This window comes from Coloeus monedula (assembly GCF_965178545.1).
Source record: "Coloeus monedula genome assembly, chromosome: 2".
In the NCBI taxonomy this organism is placed as follows: Eukaryota; Metazoa; Chordata; class Aves; order Passeriformes; family Corvidae; genus Coloeus; species Coloeus monedula.
The window spans coordinates 27515700-27534091 of record NC_138782.1 but is presented as its reverse complement, the minus strand read 5'-3'; the positions used below and the strand labels follow the sequence as shown (position 1 = coordinate 27534091).

The window sequence follows — 18392 nt, the reverse complement described above, 5'->3', positions numbered from 1 at the left end:
AAAAGGAGGTAGTGCATGAGATTTAGACCATGAGAATTTCATCTTACCAAAGCAGTTCACCAATTCTAATTATTCCTGAAAAGCCATCTGATAAGTTTATTGTCACCAACCACAGTGAGTCTATTAAGTTCAGGCAGAACAAAGTTTGAGCTTTCCACGATGGGCTGCGCTCCTAGCAGGAGGTGCTTTGCCTTCTCAACCTCCCCGTGGCCATCCCGAGATTGAACTGGGATGTAAATGCATCATCTCTACTACCTCCTGCTAGCATCTGAGCAGGGGTCATGCTACAGGCTTCATTAATGAGCAAAATCTAATCCGCTGCACTATCTGAAGGAATAAGGAACACAGAACAGGAGCTCGTTTTCGGCCAGTGGATATAATGGGCTGAGGGAGAGGATGTGGGTGGAAGTACAGTAATAGAAAATGCTCTGTCAAAACCTTGTTTCACCCAAAAGATGCTTGGGCCTTAGGTAACCACTCTCAGAGGTATCCGTGCTCCTCCAAGACAACTGAAGTACCTGCAGATGCATTCAGGTACACAGGTGGAATGAAAAACCAATTTATTTTATGAGTGAGCTCTGACAGGCTTGTTCAGACAGTCTCTCTCAGATTTGGGAATCAGTTTCATTTACAACCTGGCACTTCAACAAATTGCACAAGACTAAGCGGGCATAAAACCTGGTATGCAGCTGGGATAAGTGCCCTCCTACCAAACCTCCTGTCTCCAGGTTTTATGGTTTCTGAGTGTTGTTATGGTGCCTAATGCAATATAGTTGGGAAATGCAGTTACATTTTCTAGAACTGGTTTGGCACACACAGTCAGGTGAGTCTGACAAAGCATCCAAGCAGCCCTTAGATTCAAGTTTCAGCACACCAACATGGAAAACAAATTCCAAATCAGTTCTTGGGCATTGCAACCATCTTATGCCACATCACATCATGGGTGACCTGATACTGTGGCCAGGTTATTAGCTAAGCATAATTGTAACATTTCTAACAGCAACACAGATATTCATTCAGTACTGTAATTACACTGGATCCAGCATAGGAAATCATTACTGCTAATTAAGTATCTTCTTTGAAAATCTGAAAATTATTTGCTTCAAGATAACCTTAGAAGAGGATTCAGGGTATTCTCAGGAAAAGAGAGACTATGTAGTTATAACATTAAAATTTACAGAGTGCACTGAGAACAGGTCACCAGATGTTAGTACAGGAATAAAACTAAAAAACATTTTTCTTCTTTACTTACTTTTTTTGGCTTTACTAGAGCAAGAATATGACAATGACAATGCAGGAAAGAGCACTGTAATGATTCCACAGAAAGAGAGATTGCCAGAAACAGAACATGGATTGTGGATATGTGTTTGTGTACAGAGAAACATGAGTTAAATTAGTTGAGGTATAATTTGGTTTCCACCATTAGAACATTATTTTAATGTTGTGTTCAAAAACCATTAACAATTGTGACCTTTTTTTCTTCAACCTAGGTTAGGTCTAATCAGGAAGCATCAGAATTCAAAGAGGCAAAATCGCAAGGTCTGAAATTTGCTTTAAGCAAAAAGAATAATGAAAGAAAGAGACTACAGGGAAGACAAAAAAAAAAAAAAAAGTCTTTCTACTCTTGCCGTTAATCTGATGCAGAACTTTTCCACTCAAGGAAGCAAAGACAAAAGTCACAGCACTCCCAGTCTGAAGCAAAAATGACTATTTCCTGCTGAAAAGCTCACCTTTTCAGTCCTCTCTCTTAACACTGAACACATGTTCTAGTATGATGATTAACAGCTTGATGAAACTTTTTTCTTCTGTTTTTTCTTTTCCTTAAACAAAAGTTTCATATTTTGAAATTTTTTTACTTCAGTGACTGAGAAGAAATAGGGATATGGATAAAAAGACATAAGGTTCAAGTGAACTTCTAAATTTTCCTCCATGATTCAGCAGAAACACAAATTTAAAGGTACAATACCTTTCTCTCAGAAAGTAATTTTTATTTTGGATTGAGGATTAAAAATATATTCCTAATCCAGCTTTAGACACATTTCTTCCATGAAGAACAACTCATTTCATTCACACAGTGGACACATGGTTTCCTGAAATTTGAAAGTTGCTCCTGACTTGCATAGATTTAAAAGAAGAAAGAAAATGGCCAAAAGAGCAACTAAAAAAATAGACAAGGGCAATGAACAGAAATATTCAGGAAGTTTTGGAGGACTGCAGAAGTAGGTAAAGAGTTTGCATATGCGTAATGGCTGGTCTTAAAGTACATAAAGGGAAAATAATTACCCAAAATCAGATTTTAAGCCTCCATGGAGTAAATTTCTCATAAACAACACAGACATCATCTGCATCCCAGATAAGTATGCTGGGAAAACATTTCGTGTTTGTCTAGTGAACATGGTTATAAACCCCACATCTAATAATCTTAAAAGTTCTCTTCAATTCTAATACAATTGACAGTACAATGAGCCAGCATGGCTCATCCTGGAATACCAAGCATCTGCTCCAAGAACTGTATCTGTGGAAGAATGGGAAAAATAACCAGACAGTGTGAACAGTAAAACAATGTGCTTGGTGCAGATAAAAACGCTGTTGAAATATTCAGTGACTTTGCAGCAGAACTTACACACATAGGCAGGTGAAGAGACTTACTGTTGCTATCTACAAAAACCCATAGCTTTGTGTCATACTACTGGAAATTCATCAGATCTTTATATTTTGGCTATAAAAAGAACAAGCATAATACAGAATTTTATTTAGAACTAAAATTTAAAACTGGAACAGACAAAACCAAAATGATGCACCTATGATGTAATAATAAACATGGCTATCACCACCATCGGATTGTCACAGTGACAAAGGACTGCATTGCACACCACATTTAAATTATTATGAAGCCCAGCTCCTGATTCTTTGAACAACCCCACTGAAAAAAAAGTACAACATGTACAGATCTGTAGGTTCTGCTCAGCAAAAGAATAAAAAAAACTACATAAAAGCACACTTTTTTTGTGCTGCCTAGGAGGAGGCATATATGTCATGGCATTGATTTTCCCTTCCTGCCCCCCATTTTTGTTACTGTCAATTTTTGAAAGTAAATGAGGTAATATTTATCCCCTTTTTAATAAATTTGAAATGTTTCCACAGCCTAAGATCTGTTCAAGGCAACCAGACTTTATCCAAGTGTATCGGTGATATGCTGGACAAATGAAAAAAAAAATGAAAAGCAAAAGCGTATAGACAAGAAATGTTTATTGAAAAAGAAAATAAAATTAAAAGACAAAAATGGGTGGGAAGCACAGCACACAGAACTAAGAATTAAAAAAACATCTTACATTCTGCCTTAATGGCAGCACAGTTAATAGGGACAAAGGGACGTCGTGCTGCCTGCCGCAGCCGGAGGGTATTTTTGCAGACCTGACGGGCCAGTTTTGTCCAACACGTGGTGTGGAGAAAGAAAGCCTGCCGTGTTTTCACCGCCGACTTTGGGCTGCCAGTGTTCCGGACCGGGGTGCCCTGCGTGGCCTGCCGGGACAGGTGAGTCCGCACGTGCGGTTCCTGCGGAGAGGAGCAGCGAGAGGTAACGCCCACGCCTCGCGCACGGCACCCAAACTGCCACGAGTCGGACACGCTCGCAAGAACAGTCAAACGGGATGTCTGAGTGCTAGACAAAAACCAGGCCTGTGCAGGAAGCTCTAAGCCACAGAGCAGAGAACTCTGTTGAGAACGGATCTATAATGCTATTCTAAATGAGATATTTTATAGCCAATTTAACATTTCACAGATAACACGCCATTTGACTGACAAAATTACATTTGTACACCAAAAATGCAGGAAGTGCATGTTTGTTTATCCAGGATGTAGTCAAATAAAGATATAGCAAGGCCTGAGCACTGTACAGTTCTACTTAACACAGGAAAAGGATTAATAAACTGAGTTTTGTAATACTAAAGTTGAACACATACATAAAACCCCATTCCATTAAACAATCAAATCACAGTGGTCTTGTGAAAGCACCATGTTTTCTTTTTGAAAAGTTTATCTGCACAATCCTACCTCTGTAGGTTGGCTGGAAGACAGTTTATCTTCATCTGTCTGTGTGGGCATTTTCAGGCCACCATATTTCTTCCAATAAATCCAGCAAGATGCACACAACCTACATTGCATATTGGGAGGGCCCCAAGAATACCATTGGTGAGACTGTGGAGCTAAGGAGGAGAAAACAACACAGGTGAACTGGTGCAGGCTACATTCACTACAATAAATCCAAATGCTGTAATAGATGGCTATATATGCCCATAATATATGGCAGTATCAGAGCATTGTATGGATAAATATTTAATATATTTGACACAGACAGTGAGAACTTGAATTGTTAGCTGCTTTATTTTTTTACAAAAGTACCACAGCAGTCAACTCCAAATGGAAATTTTGAAAGTGCTTTTATAATAAATTTCAAACCAGGGACTTTGTATTGTCAGGAAGAGATTTTCTTCCAGAGGACTACCAGAAAAAAAAAAAACCCAACACTACTTCTAATCTCACACTGGAAGTCAGGCTTATTAAATTGGATTTTATATCTACTCTCATATAACCTCTGTTGAGGGCTGCTATTTCAAGAAATCCAATAAAAATTATCAGAAACACACAAAATACTAGAAAGAAACAACAGCCCTCCCCATGTTCCCCAACAACAACAGAGGGGAGGAAAAACACCCCAAAATCATTCAAACAACAACAAAAAAAAACCAGCTCAAAAACCCTACAGCCTTAAAGGAAAACCAAAAACAAATTTGAATTTAGCATTCTGAAGGCAAATATATCAATGATATATCAATTATTCTGAAGGAATAATATATCAATGCCATCATATTATACTCCTTAAACTTTCTGTACTTTATAAATTGCTAGAAAATAAATTACAAAGTAATTTGAATGCTTTAATTAATATACTGAAGGCAGCTCTAACTTTAAAGTTATTTCTGCGACAAAAGTATTGCAAATTATCCTCTATCACATGCAAACAAAAGTACATACACCTTTTTTTTTTTAAAACACCACATATTAAGATTAACCTAAACTCTTCAGTCATTAAAAAAAATATATATTTACTTACTATAGCAGCTTTCACAAGCCCGACCTATTACTGTGGCTTGTGCCTGGTAAGAGGCTCCCATTGCTCCATTGACTGCAGCAGGTTTCCCATTATTGCTGGATATTTGATTGGGATTTGGTTTATTGCTTTAAATAAATTTAAAACAAAAGTTGAAAAAAAAAGTGGTTTTACTAATTGGTAAACATGAACACAAACAATCTAATTCTGGAATGCTGATGTGTGCTGACAATATCTATAAAATCTTCTCTAAACAACAAGACTAATTTTTGTACTCTATTATTTTCAGCATTGTAAGAGAATTGCTATGTAAAGAGCTGCTGTGATACTCCAATTTACAGCTCTTTAGTGTGCTCACATGGTCTAAGCTACTTGGCAAGCTCATAAAAGACCAAGTCTCAGGGTCAAAGCATTAACAAAAATCTGACACAGCACAGAATTTAAGAAGGTGGTTCTAGTCAACAGATAAGGCTTTACAAGTCGAGGCTGGACTTCGGGTGAAGTATAACAAGTAAGAGTAGTAACAGTGCCTGTAATACTACAAGGTTGTTCACCCTAGGAAAGGGTCAAACAGTCTCCTGTCTGAAAAAGTACACACCTTCCCACCAACTACAGTAATGCAAATGTCATATAACCCTGGCAAAACTCACCCATATAATATCAGGTTGTTCTATCTAGGTTTTCTTCTAAACTACTTCCTCTCTGAGAAGGCTGAATAACTGTTTTTGGATATTTCTGTTTGGCTTTTTTAATATTATTATACTATGTCATTCTTGTGATTATTGCAACTACTGATACTTCAGTGAAGTAGGACTTTACAGGTCAATTAATTCAGAGAGCATTAATATACTCCTCATTAGGTTAAGTGCATTATTTCCAGAGTTTCAACTTTGTAAGCCTTAATTACCCTCAATACAATGCAAGGCTGGATGCATTCATTCCTAAGATGATTATTTGTTACTTTAGGTAGCATAAAATACATTGAAGAAAAGTTAAAATGAGAGTTGAAGAAACCTTTGCTGTTTCAAGCCTCTATTTGAAGTGCCAACAAGTCTTTCTCCTGTCTTTTCCTTTTTCACTATATCCAGCAAGAGACAATTTTACAATTTCCACATATTCTTTATCTTGGGCCCAAGGTACAAGAGGAGAGATTGAGAGACAATTAGGTCTTCCACATTATGATATGTTGTTTAGTTACCTTCCAGAAAAGCCATTAATTAAAAGGCACTCTCTGGTATTAAGGACAGAACCTTGCATTTAAAGGAAATACCTAATGATCAAGTTCAAAAAGGTACTCAGCTCTGAGAATCAATTCTACTCAGATTTCAAACTCAGTCAATTAGTCTTGAAGCACAGCATTTAGCAATCCACTTCCCCATGACCACCCCAGATTGGACAGGTATCAAAGACTTGGGAAGTCCTACCATCCCCTTACTGTTGACTAGGGATTTTGTCTTGAAATGGAAGCAAAAGACAGGCAGTAAGATAAAAATGCAAAAAATCCCACATTTTGAAACACATTTGTCATCCAATACAGCTGGTCCCTACTGAGAACATATTGAAAATCTAAAATTGTTCACATGGACCAAGGAAATTAATTGAAAAAGCATAATGTAAAGACTGAGCACCTTATGGTTTTCCTAAAGCAGCCACTTCTCTGAGAAGGTTAGGGAAACCTCATCCTAGAGTTTTTAGCTTTTTTTAAAACATTATTAGAGATGTGAGCTTCAAAACTCACAAAATTTGTTCAGAGGTAAGATTAAAATAATTAATTTAACAGTCTGCTGCTTTCATTGTTACATCGGTTTAAGAGAGAAAAGTCAGGATGAAATATGGAAATGAAATTCTATTGTATGTAATTTATACAAGTCATCAAAAATCTTTGCAAAGTACTTCCTTTGGTATTACATTCTTCTGTTATACAAACACTCATGACAATGGGAAGTCCATATATATGTAAACTGAATATACCCACAGAAAGCTTAGAAAAAAGTGATTTGTAATCCTTTCTCTTGTCATAATATTGAGGAAATTATGAATATGAAGGAGGGATTTTATCTTTTTTTCCTGCAAACCACATGTTAACAGAAGCAGATATAGCATTGAGTTTAAATCTAAAGAAAATACAGATCATAAACCCTCAGAAATAAACAAGGTTGCATTAATAGGACTTGGTCAAAGATAGAAGATCTGGGGCTGTGTGCTGTCTTTAATTTACAGCCAGAACCTCTCTTGTCCCTAGATGAAGAACAGATTTTATCAGCCAGATAAAACTGTAATGGGAAATTATCTTATTTTATGTAACTAAATTAAGAACTGCTTCTGTTTTGAAATATTGCATTTACACAAATATGAAGTGTTGTGCTACAGGGGTTTGGAAGAGATTACTTTGGAAAAACTACTTTTTAAATGATAAGGCTCTTCTTGCATGTGAACAGTCAACACGTAGCACTTGATCAGCTTTTGTAAAACTTCTCATTCCAGACAAAAAGATTGCAGGTCAAAGACAAAGGGATCAGTTAAGCATGAAGGTTTCACTTAAGACAAGAGTTTCTAGCATTTTCCAGTTATATCTCTGCATATAACAAATCCTGTGAAATAACCATTAAAAAGATGACTAGGAAAACATCACACATGTAATTGCATGTTACTGTTTCAGTTTTACCTGTATATGACTCAAAAAAATGACTTTGTTGTTATACTCACTAGGTGGGGATGTATACTTGCTTCAATTTACTTTCTGCTTCAGCCGCTTTCAGACGTTTCTAGTTGAAAATTAAACACATTAAAATATTTTATTATATTAAGGCATGAGATTTTGTAAAACTGCAAACAACCCATCTTTAAATTATTTCTATTTTGTGATTTCACAAGAGCCTCCAAAACAAGTGTTGAAATCTTCAAGATGAAAACCATGAAAAACAAGTTCTCTATTTTTACTATTAGTTTGAAATCATAATATACTGTCCTTCCCAGTAAAACCCACAGGCCTCACATATGATAACAAAGCTGAAAAAATAACAATTACAGTGTACATGAATTACATCTATATAAACATGTACGACATCATGGCTACCTCTCATTGCAGAATTAAGTAGAAACTAAATGAATGAAATTGTGTAGGAACATCAGTCATGTAACAAAACTTCTTGTGTGCTCTCTGTCCAGCCTGAGGCTGGGATTTTATAACACAGTACAAGGAGCAGTAAAGTCCACTGACTCTCAGAAATAACTAAACACCTACTAGCATTAAATGCCATCACAAGTGTGGCTCAGGAACATCACAGTAACAGGACAGCTATACTACTGTCACGATCGTCTGAATTTACTAAATCACTGCTTTCTTCATACTTGCAACAAACTCAAACCCTTTTGCATTTCTGTAATGTTGAGAAGTTTTAGTTATCACCATATATTATGCAAGTAACTAAGACAACAGTTTTTTCAGCAGTGACACAAGAAATACAGCATTCAGATGTCTACAGGTTATCCAAAACATTTGTATGTAAAAGATGAAGAAAACATTATTTCTCCACAATTTCTGTACTCAAAACATTACTTCTGCTCACTTGAGAGAAAAAACCAAAAAAGACAAGAGAGAAAAAGAGTCAAAACATGGTCAATTTTATTACAGAGGATGAAAAAAAATGAGGGGACACCTTTATATCCAGCAATTATAAATCAGTACTACCTGTCTTTCTTTATCAGGTGCTTAAAATTCAGTCCTCCATTTCTCTTACACCAGCCAATTCTCCTCTCTGCTATACTCCTATTTTTTGATATCCAACCTTTCCAAGGCTTATAATCCAGGAAAATATTTCCCACCTTGAAAGAACTATCATTAGATGACTGCTCTGAGAGTCCCTTGCTGGAGTCATGAGGTGAGTTACAGGGTTATTCAGCTTTACTGGCCCACAAGTCTGAGTAAACCTCCTGCTGTAAACTGCTGCTCTTTTCCACTTCATAAAGTTGCCTCTGTGTTGTCCATTTATAAAACTCCTACTTATAAATTTGCATCTTTAAGGAGCAATGGGTAACAAATAGACTGATTATCAGTCCATGCCACCATTAATTAATTTCCATGCAATATGCGAGTTCTTTTCCATTTTTCTCCAAAACAGGCTGCTTTTTTCTTACAGTCTTTTGCTGTTCACAGATGCCCAGTTATGTTTGGAGCTACAGAAGCGAATCCCATTGACACTACTGGTACAGCTGCAATCTTTCCCCAGTGCAGGCTTGGCAACACTGCTCTACTTTCAGCGGGCCCATAGAAAAACGCAAACATTGTCTGCTCTGCCTGGATCAATTTTTACAAAAGGAAGGAGAAAGAACAGCAGCAGCACCATGCTCCAAGCCTCATAAACTGGTAGTTTTTAATCTGAGAACATTTCACAGCCCCAGCAGAGGAGCTCTCAATGGTGAACTCCCCCTGCTTAACGGCAGGACACAGGTTTTCCACATCTGTCTCTCTTTCCTTTCCATATTATATCCAACAACACAGAATTTGTTTTCAGCCTGAAAAAAGCATGTGATACCACCAGTCAACAGGTGACACACATTCCACAGAGCTTCCGACCAACTGGCTCTGTTCTAGAAAAGCATCGAGTAAATCTCACTGCACAGCTACCATGAGCAAAAGAGAAAATACAATAAGGGGCAAGAAATGAGGAAAGTAGCCCTGAAGCACTGTCAGAATGTAAAGGCATGTGTAGGAAGCTTTATTAAGCCCTGATGGCAGTGTCAGTAAGAAGTGACTATATACACATTAATTAAATTTTAGTGTACTTTTAGTACTGGCATGGGGGTTGTAAGGAATGCAATTTAACAATTGCTTCCCTCCTTTATTTACTAAAGTGAATGATACACTGCCTTCTAAAAAAATAACCATGCAATACCATTTCAGTATAAGCTATATTTGTATACCTTAAAACTATGGCTAACATTGCTCTCTAAAAGCAACAGAACATGTCACATTTTGAATTCACACTGACATACTAACTTTTAACTACCGAGAGAGAGGAAAGGATGCAGAAAAAAAACTACCAATAGTTGTATTTTCTAAGATGAAACCTCTGCCTGTTGAAATTTAGAGACAGAACTGGTAAAAACTGGAAGCTGAAACTGAAAATATTTAGACAAGAAACAAAGCACCAGTTTGTAATAAATCCCTGGAGCAATGCAACAAAGAGAGCTGATGCTTTACCTGGAAAAAAATTTACATCTTAAACAGTGTTTCAAACAGGTCTTACAGACTGCATTGCAGGGGAGGTAAAGTACACTAACCCAGATTTTCACAGGGGGTCTATTGCTTTAAATGAACTAGCATTGAAACTGAATGTTTGTGGGGTTTAAGAACATTTGCTATGAATATCAACTTACAAATATCCCAAGAAATGAATATTTCCCTAAATTAGTACTGTTTTCAACCGTGGAAATAAATAACTGAGAGGCAAATATAATTTATTGTTTCAGTAGAGCAATTTAGCTACCATTTAATATGTTCTCTCTTCTCTTATGAAGTCTCAGTAAAGTCTTTTTTGCATTGAATCAGACTTTTAAGGAGAACACCACAAACGACCTTTCATTCAGTAGAATCAATCAATCAAAACCTGGCCTTCCTCAAATGCTATATATAATGTAGTGGTCATGACAAGTGCCATATCACCAAGAATCATTACCCAAGGCCTGAATTAATTTTGCTAGACAAGTTCAGAGAACTTTAACATATCTTCCCTTCTCTTTGACTTGAAGGGAAGATGTTCTCAAAGCAAGGTGGTAGCAGTACCTCCATTGCCATTAAATCACCATATTTATAACCTAGCAAGAACAACATTTAGTAACAATTATGATAAAGAAACCTTTCTTATGGCTGACACAATACATCCAATTCACACAAAGAAATAAAGATAATTAAAAGCAAATTTTTATATTAAATCACCCAAATCTAGAACTCAGGCTCTGTATTTTAAAATTCAAGTATGTGCATTGACCTTTTTCATCTTCCCATTGCCACCAGTCCCCCTAGCCCTCGAGCATGAGATTTTGAGGAGAATGACTCTGAAATTGCCACTTCCTTACTGAATGCATTTTCTCCCTGAAATGCATTCTATTATCACTGCTTGTTCTTTTTCAACAATTCCTACAGATACTTTTTTTACTGAACTGTATTAATTTTTACCATTCCACAAAAAATAAACAAGGGCATGATGAAGTTCTAATCCCTTCTTAGGAAGGATTACAGAAGTGTTAACCTGGATAAAAATTAGGCATTTGGCCTACACTAGCTTTGTTATTGATGGTCACATACATGACCCTGAAAGAAGACATCTAAAGCATTCAATCCTGAGTGTATTGCCACAGTCTGAGTAAGATGTGGTAAGTTTATTTAGTTACAAGTAAAACACAGGAATTACAAAAGCATTCAAATCACAGATAACCATAAAGCCTATGTGTTTTTCTCGTAAAAACCCTAACCCTGTGGAAGGATATGTAATCTTAAACACCACACATCTTGATCTTTGTAGCAACAGAATCATAATAGAGCTCTAGAGAACTACAAAAGGAATCTTAGCCTTTCACCAGCCACTCCAGGGCAAGCATTTCAGAAAAAAGTCACATTTTTATCTGATTCTTAAAGATAATCTTGCCCAATCGTTAAGAGTTGACAAGATGCACAGCAAATCTCTGTTGGCAGCACCTTTCTAGGATAAAAATTAACAGTGAAAAAAAGTGTTAAAAGTGAAATGAATGGTGACAAACCTAGAAAAACATGCCTTTATATGGAACATATTATATTATATTTGTATTATCCATAGAACTAAAAAGCCCTAGTGATAGTCCAAGATTCTACTATGTGGTAAAAGACCTTTCCCTTATTTTCCATACTCTAACCAGATGATGTAGAAACAATTTCAAATAAACCAGAACAACATGAAGCAATTATTCTTCTGATACATTTAATCTGAAACATGTCTAAAGATCCATCTAACTACAGCTGTAGTTACTACAGCAAAAAAAATTATTTTCAATATGCTGTCCATAACATCACCATCAATTATGTGGCAAGCAAAGGAGCTACAGTTTAAACATTAAATCAAAAATTAAAATAGAGTATTTCAAAGTATTTTATGTCTAAACCAAGGAGTAAATAGATAAAGAGTACAAGATATAAAAAAGCACCAACACTGAAATTTTGCCTAAACCTGCTAAAAATATCCCAGTATTGGTACCCAATATAATCTTAGCATGTTTTTGCTCCAGAGCAACCCAAACAGTTGAACATTCAATCAGAAGGATGAACACAAGGTCTCAATTTTGAAATGCTGGTAATGCCAAAGTAATGTTTTGTTCAGGAGTACCAATAAAAGGTTCATAACACCAGCAGCCACTTTAACACAATGAATTTCCTTCAGTCCCACAGCAGTTTCCCAGCCTAAAGCATTTGCTCTACAGTCCATTTCCTTCTGATCCGCTACTGAAGTAGGAACCAGGAATCCCATTGCTTCAAACCAGCACACAATACAAATGGCTTAAAAAGCTCCTCACAGCTATGGGATGTACAGCAGACATCAGAGGATTTGACAATGCAGCCTGAAACAGCACAGAACCATTGGTTTATACCCCAAAATATTACCTTAGTCCTCCCATCGTGTATCTTTTCAAGAAGACAAACAGATTTTTATGCTTTAACAAGATCACATTTTTTTAAGAATGTCTCAGACTGGTTCATTCTGAAATAGTCATTAAATTACCTGCTGTACATATCTGTCAGTGGTTTTCCACATGTAGTAATACTCAATGATGCTAGTCAGTGACTTCCAAGGGAGCTGAAAAACATTTGTTACAAGTTAAAGTGGTTCCAAGAAATTGCAATGTCCACTTCTTGTGAAATCAAGTATAGTTGAGACAAATACTAAAACCTGTATTAATGTATTAAATTACATTAGAATCCATATGTAAACAAACACATTGCAACTAATAATACACAACTTTTCCTTACAGTATGCAGAATTACACTATCACACATCCAAATCTAAATGTAATTTATTCTATTTAAGCCATATGGTTAAACAAAATGATCAAAACAGAATGCAGATTTCCATCAGGAAACACAGAAGGTAATATCTCTATTATAAAGTGTGTCAGATGGAGAATAACATTAGGACTAAAAGAAATCATCTTGACAAGACTGTGCTCGAGTCTCATGATAATTTTGCTCTTAAAAAACACAAAGGATGCAGATTTTTCATGTCCCATAACAACTCAGCTGCTCATACATTACCACTAGTTTTGCATAAACTCCCACATGCTCTCAACCATTATCAAGAAACAAAAGGATGTGAGGGACAAATGTTACCCTGAGCAACAAGAGTGATACTGACAATAAATTTTTCACAAAATTCTCTGTACAAACAAGGTACATTTGATAATGACAATTATTTTGGGTGCCCACATTCATCGGTAAAATAAAAATGTATTAACCTAAGTCTAGGGAAGAAAATTAAGCAACCATTTTTAATTATCACCAAATAACCTATTAAACTCCACAAGGTCTTCCTGTAATTTAAATTACGATGTCTCATCCAAAATTCATGCAATTTTCCTTCATAACTTGGAACGTTACTAATTTGTCTGTTATATTTTCTAGAGGCATGCATTAATGCAAGTATTATCTGCTTTCTAGAAATGAGGATGATGTTTAGGAGATTCCAGAAAATACAGGTGTGGAAACTGATCTTTTCAACCTTACTGACCCCATTAGGCAGCTTTCTGCATGCCTTAAGTCAAAAGAATAGTTTTCTGCACCTTTAAATTCCTAAAACACCAGCGGAACACCTTCTCAAAGTGTCTCTCCCTGCATGCAGAAGCTCACTAGTTTTTTGAGCTGCTTGATTCAGGTTCAGAGTTAGAAGTGTACCAAAGTGTATAAATCCCCAAACATTTGCATTTGATTCAAATGTAGCAGTGTATGAAATGCATATGCTGATGTCCCAATAAGCAGTAACACACTTCAGGTTCTTAAAAACCTTTTGCTATCTCAGGTCATTTGTGTCTTGAAAGAAATCTTTCCCCAGAAAGTCCAGTGACATGAAGGTATGTTTGGTGTGAGGTGACAGATGAAACGATTCTCAGTCTCCAGGTCCACCTTCCTCCTGGCATCCAGGTGAAATGCTGTCACCCCAACCACCTGCCATTGTCAATTAGTTTATTTTAGCATATTCACATTTATTTTCCTTCCTGAATACTTATTGACATGTTCATGGTCCAAATGTTTGCCATTTCTCTAGAAAATACTTTAATCTGTTTTAACCATGACTGTGACACCAGTATGTTCATTCACTCAGTAGGCATCTACAATTAAAGATAATTAAGATGCATGGACCAAATAACTGCAATCCTTTTGCACTTCGATTCAAAACTTGGAAAACCTGTTTGACAGACTGAGTATGGATAACCTATATTCTATTTACCTATGCACTTAATGCACTGAACTGCCAGTGAAGCTGTCAACAGCCATAGAATAACATATTGTCATTAGCAAATTCTATTCTTGAAAGAAGTAAATATGCTCATCTGCATAACATTTTTGCAGGAGGAAATTAGCAAAAGCTATCAGCTCTACAAAAACAGAGAGAGGGGAATTTTAAGTTTCTTTAGTGTCTCCAGGGTAAAAATAGACCAATCTAATCAGATCAGCAAAAAAAGTTTAGGATTATAAATCATCCTAAAATGAACATGGTAATTTTAAGGCATGTTTTCACAATTTTCTAAAGCTGGAAAACTGTTGCTCCTGCTTTCTACAAACAGTTCCAAGTCTTGATTACCAAGGCCTTTCCTGCCATATCTGAGATGTAATAGTTATGAATTAGTGAAAACTGTTGATAATGAAAAACTTAACAAGTATAACAGCTTTATCTTACTGTTAGGAAAAGTTACAGCTGGAGAACATAAAATATTCATTCTTTTTCCATTCTACCACCCTGGGATGTGAAATAATTCAAGCACATCAAGTGAACTGAAATAGCTTACAAGGTTTAGGTTGATTAGGATTCACACAGAGTCTTAAAGATAGAAGAACCTCTCCTATAAAAGTCAGTCAACAATTGATGAAAATTATTATTCAAAGGCTAGATTGGTAACTTGATTACAAATGAGCATCTCTTATGTATGAAAAAAAGGTAAAGTCCTTTACACCATTTAATTTATAATAATCTTGTTTACTAATATTTAGTGTTTGTAGCTTAATACTTGAGCTGCACATCTAACATCAGACAGTGGCAGTTCATAGCAATTGCTGGAAAAGTAAATGAATCTGCCCTTTACAGAACTATCATGTTTTAAGGGCTGCAATTGCAGCTGCTGTGCCTTGCAAAGCTGGGCCGACTCAGAAGAGGCAACTCCTCTGGGATGTAATGACTCAGGTAGGTACTACATCATCCTTCTGCTTCAGGAGACTGCTACCAACCACTTCCTGCCAGGCAATGTGACTTTCTTGCCTGTCCTGTGGCACCACTGCTTGACTGCTCAGGTTTGAATTTAATCTCAGGCACTGCAGATTTAATTTTATCACTAGATCCTACGTGGGTGTCTAACAAGTTCACACACACACTATCAGTTCATTTGCCCTTGCTCTAAAAGCACATCTACGAGTCCTTAAACTTATCAATGGCTCTCCACTGGAGAGAGAGATGACAATAGATAAAAGTATTATCATGGAAAATCGCTGCTTAAGTGCTACATATTTATACCTACCTCACCTTGCAGAAACTTCTCACATATCCATGATCTAAATCTCGAAGGACTATTTTCGATGATTACTTAAAAAGCAAATGTGTGTTTTCAAATCCCTGTACTTTTAGAATGCTACATAGGAAGTGAGAACACATATATTTTACACTAGAGAAATTAAGATATCCCAAGACTACACAATGATTAGCATAATTGAAAGATTTCAAATTAGAATTAAATAAAGACTGTGCACTGTCATTAGTACCATATAAATTGAGATATAAAATAGATGTTCTTCTAAGGATTTTTTAAAATGACGCTTTTCCAAAGATTAAAAAAAGTGACTAGGAGTATATAATATCCCTGTTCTAACTAAATGAAGCTATAATTAATTAGTGCTCCACATCCATTTGTGCTGCACTCTGACTCATGGTTAAGGTGCCCTCAGTAGGCCACACAACGCTATCACCTGTGTGTGTCTCCTGCTTCAAGAGGAGACCATGGGAAAGTATCTGCATTTTGGGAAGGAAGATTCAGTGGAAGAGGGAGGGTATCAGGAATCTATCTGAGACAAAATTTGAATATTGCAAACAGCTTCTAATAGAATCATTCAAATACCTATCATTTGAATGTTACAAATGCGGAGGCAATTGTTGCAATGCATTGCTATTCTGTATCACTTTAATGTAGTAGTAGGTAACACAGAAATTTTACAGAAAATAAAAATACGACATAAATACCAGAGACAAGCCTTCTGCATAGTTATTCACAAATTGTGTTAGGACACAACTCATAAACAGCCAATAAAATGTGTTATATGCTTAAAGCATTTTTAAAAGCCAAATATTATATATTAGGAACCATTTAATTAGAAGACATAGCTCCTGAATTATTGTACAATTACAGCTGAGAACTATTTGTCTGTATGAGAAATAATATGGAATGTAGTTTACATTAAGATTTCTGTTCTAAAAATCTATAAAATATTATTTTTCAACAATATTTTCTTGAACTTATAAGAGCTGTTTCATCCATGATGCAACTTTCAACCTTATGTCATGAATGCAGTGAACATTTTCTCCCTTGGGAATCTCAAAATTAAGCATGCAGATATAATACACCTATTAAAATGTCAGTTCACTAGAAAAACAATAGCCTTCCCTTCCCACCTTCATTCAATTACCTGTTCCATTTCAAATCTGTGAAAATGAAGGAAAAACAGCTTAGCTCATTGCCAAGCCTCCTCCCACTGTCCCACACTCTACCTTGGAAGGACTTCTACATTTGCCATACAGTACCTTTTTTTTCCCCTCACAAAGATCATTAATAAACTTCTGCAAAGAAAATAAAAAAAAATCTGAGCTCTCGGAGTCAAGCAGGATGGGATTAATGTGAAAATGTTTCAATCAACTTCAGTCTTAATGGAATTCCTTTGGTTCAAATCTTAACCTCTCCATAAAGCCCAACCTGAACTTGGTACAACAGAGGAAATGTTTTTCCTTGAAAGAAAAAGGCTCTCCATAAAATGTGTAAAAAAATTCGCAGCAAATTACTAGCAATTCCAGCAATCAGTGTTAGAATCTATTTAATTTCATTACTCTGCATTAGAATTAGCAAATTAAAGGTTTACTGCTCTATAGTCTGATACTTCAGTACCAAAACCAGTGTAGTTAGAACATATTGGAAAACATTTCTTTCACTTTTCAGAACTGCCAAAACATCTAATATATCAAAATAACTCCCTGTAGTACATTTTAAAACCTATCTGAATATAAATTTCTCTCTGCTAACCATAGCAGGAAACCCCAGCTTTCCAAAAACACCCAGGGGAGTCAGCCATGTAGCTGCTAATGAATTTCACTGGAAATTGTGGAAACACTCTGCAAAGTTCCCGGACCTTTTTCAGATGCTTGTAAAATCCTTGTAAAAATCCTTCTCAGAACGTCTCAGCATGAAACATCCTACGTGGTATTAAACCACTAAACAGATTATCTTGTGTCACCATCATTCCAAACAAAGAAAGCACATTGACTTTCAGCCAGATAAAATGCATACATATGTTAATCACACGTACTTGTTACACAGATTTCTCCCCTAGCTAAATCTTCCAAACCTACAGAAAGCAGTTATGCTCAACCATGGCAACACACAGCTACAGGAAAGGGCACCACTTTCATACTTACAAAGTCTTGTCGAATGTCATTGAAGTCCTTGCCATACTTTTCCAAAGCCTCTTCAAATAAACTAGCTTCTGATGCTGACCACTCTTCCATTTCATCTCTGCATAGGACAGGCCCTCCCAGTGGCACTAGAACACTGATGGCACTGCTCAAATCATAGTTGTGTTTATGCAGTGTGTCCATTGCGTGAAACTGGCAGGGACAAGGAGAGAATAAAGATGTGTTTAAATAGACAGTAGTCCATTTCAGTTAATGCAAATTCAATATATTATTCTCTATAAGCCAAGCCAGGAGCCTCAATTGATACTAAATTTAGAATCTGTCTCGATATCATCATTTTCTGCTGCGGAATATGAGGAAAATAAATGGTTTAT

At 36.2% G+C, this 18392-nt stretch overlaps 1 protein-coding gene across 1 annotated transcript in view; it reads right to left on the bottom strand.

Annotated features, from left to right (window-relative positions):
* The window catches only part of MTA3 (metastasis associated 1 family member 3), a gene marked incomplete at its 3' end in the record, with an annotated part of 132582 nt that overhangs the window by 46025 nt on the left and 68165 nt on the right, over nucleotides 1-18392 (bottom strand). The window contains exons 9-14 of the mRNA XM_082276670.1: nucleotides 18022-18210; nucleotides 12862-12936; nucleotides 7817-7875; nucleotides 5114-5238; nucleotides 4054-4205; nucleotides 3333-3555 (exon numbers count right to left, since the gene is read on the bottom strand). Of these exons, the coding sequence (XP_082132796.1) occupies nucleotides 3333-3555; nucleotides 4054-4205; nucleotides 5114-5238; nucleotides 7817-7875; nucleotides 12862-12936; nucleotides 18022-18210 (823 nt within the window). The remainder of the gene's footprint in view (nucleotides 1-3332; nucleotides 3556-4053; nucleotides 4206-5113; nucleotides 5239-7816; nucleotides 7876-12861; nucleotides 12937-18021; nucleotides 18211-18392) is intronic.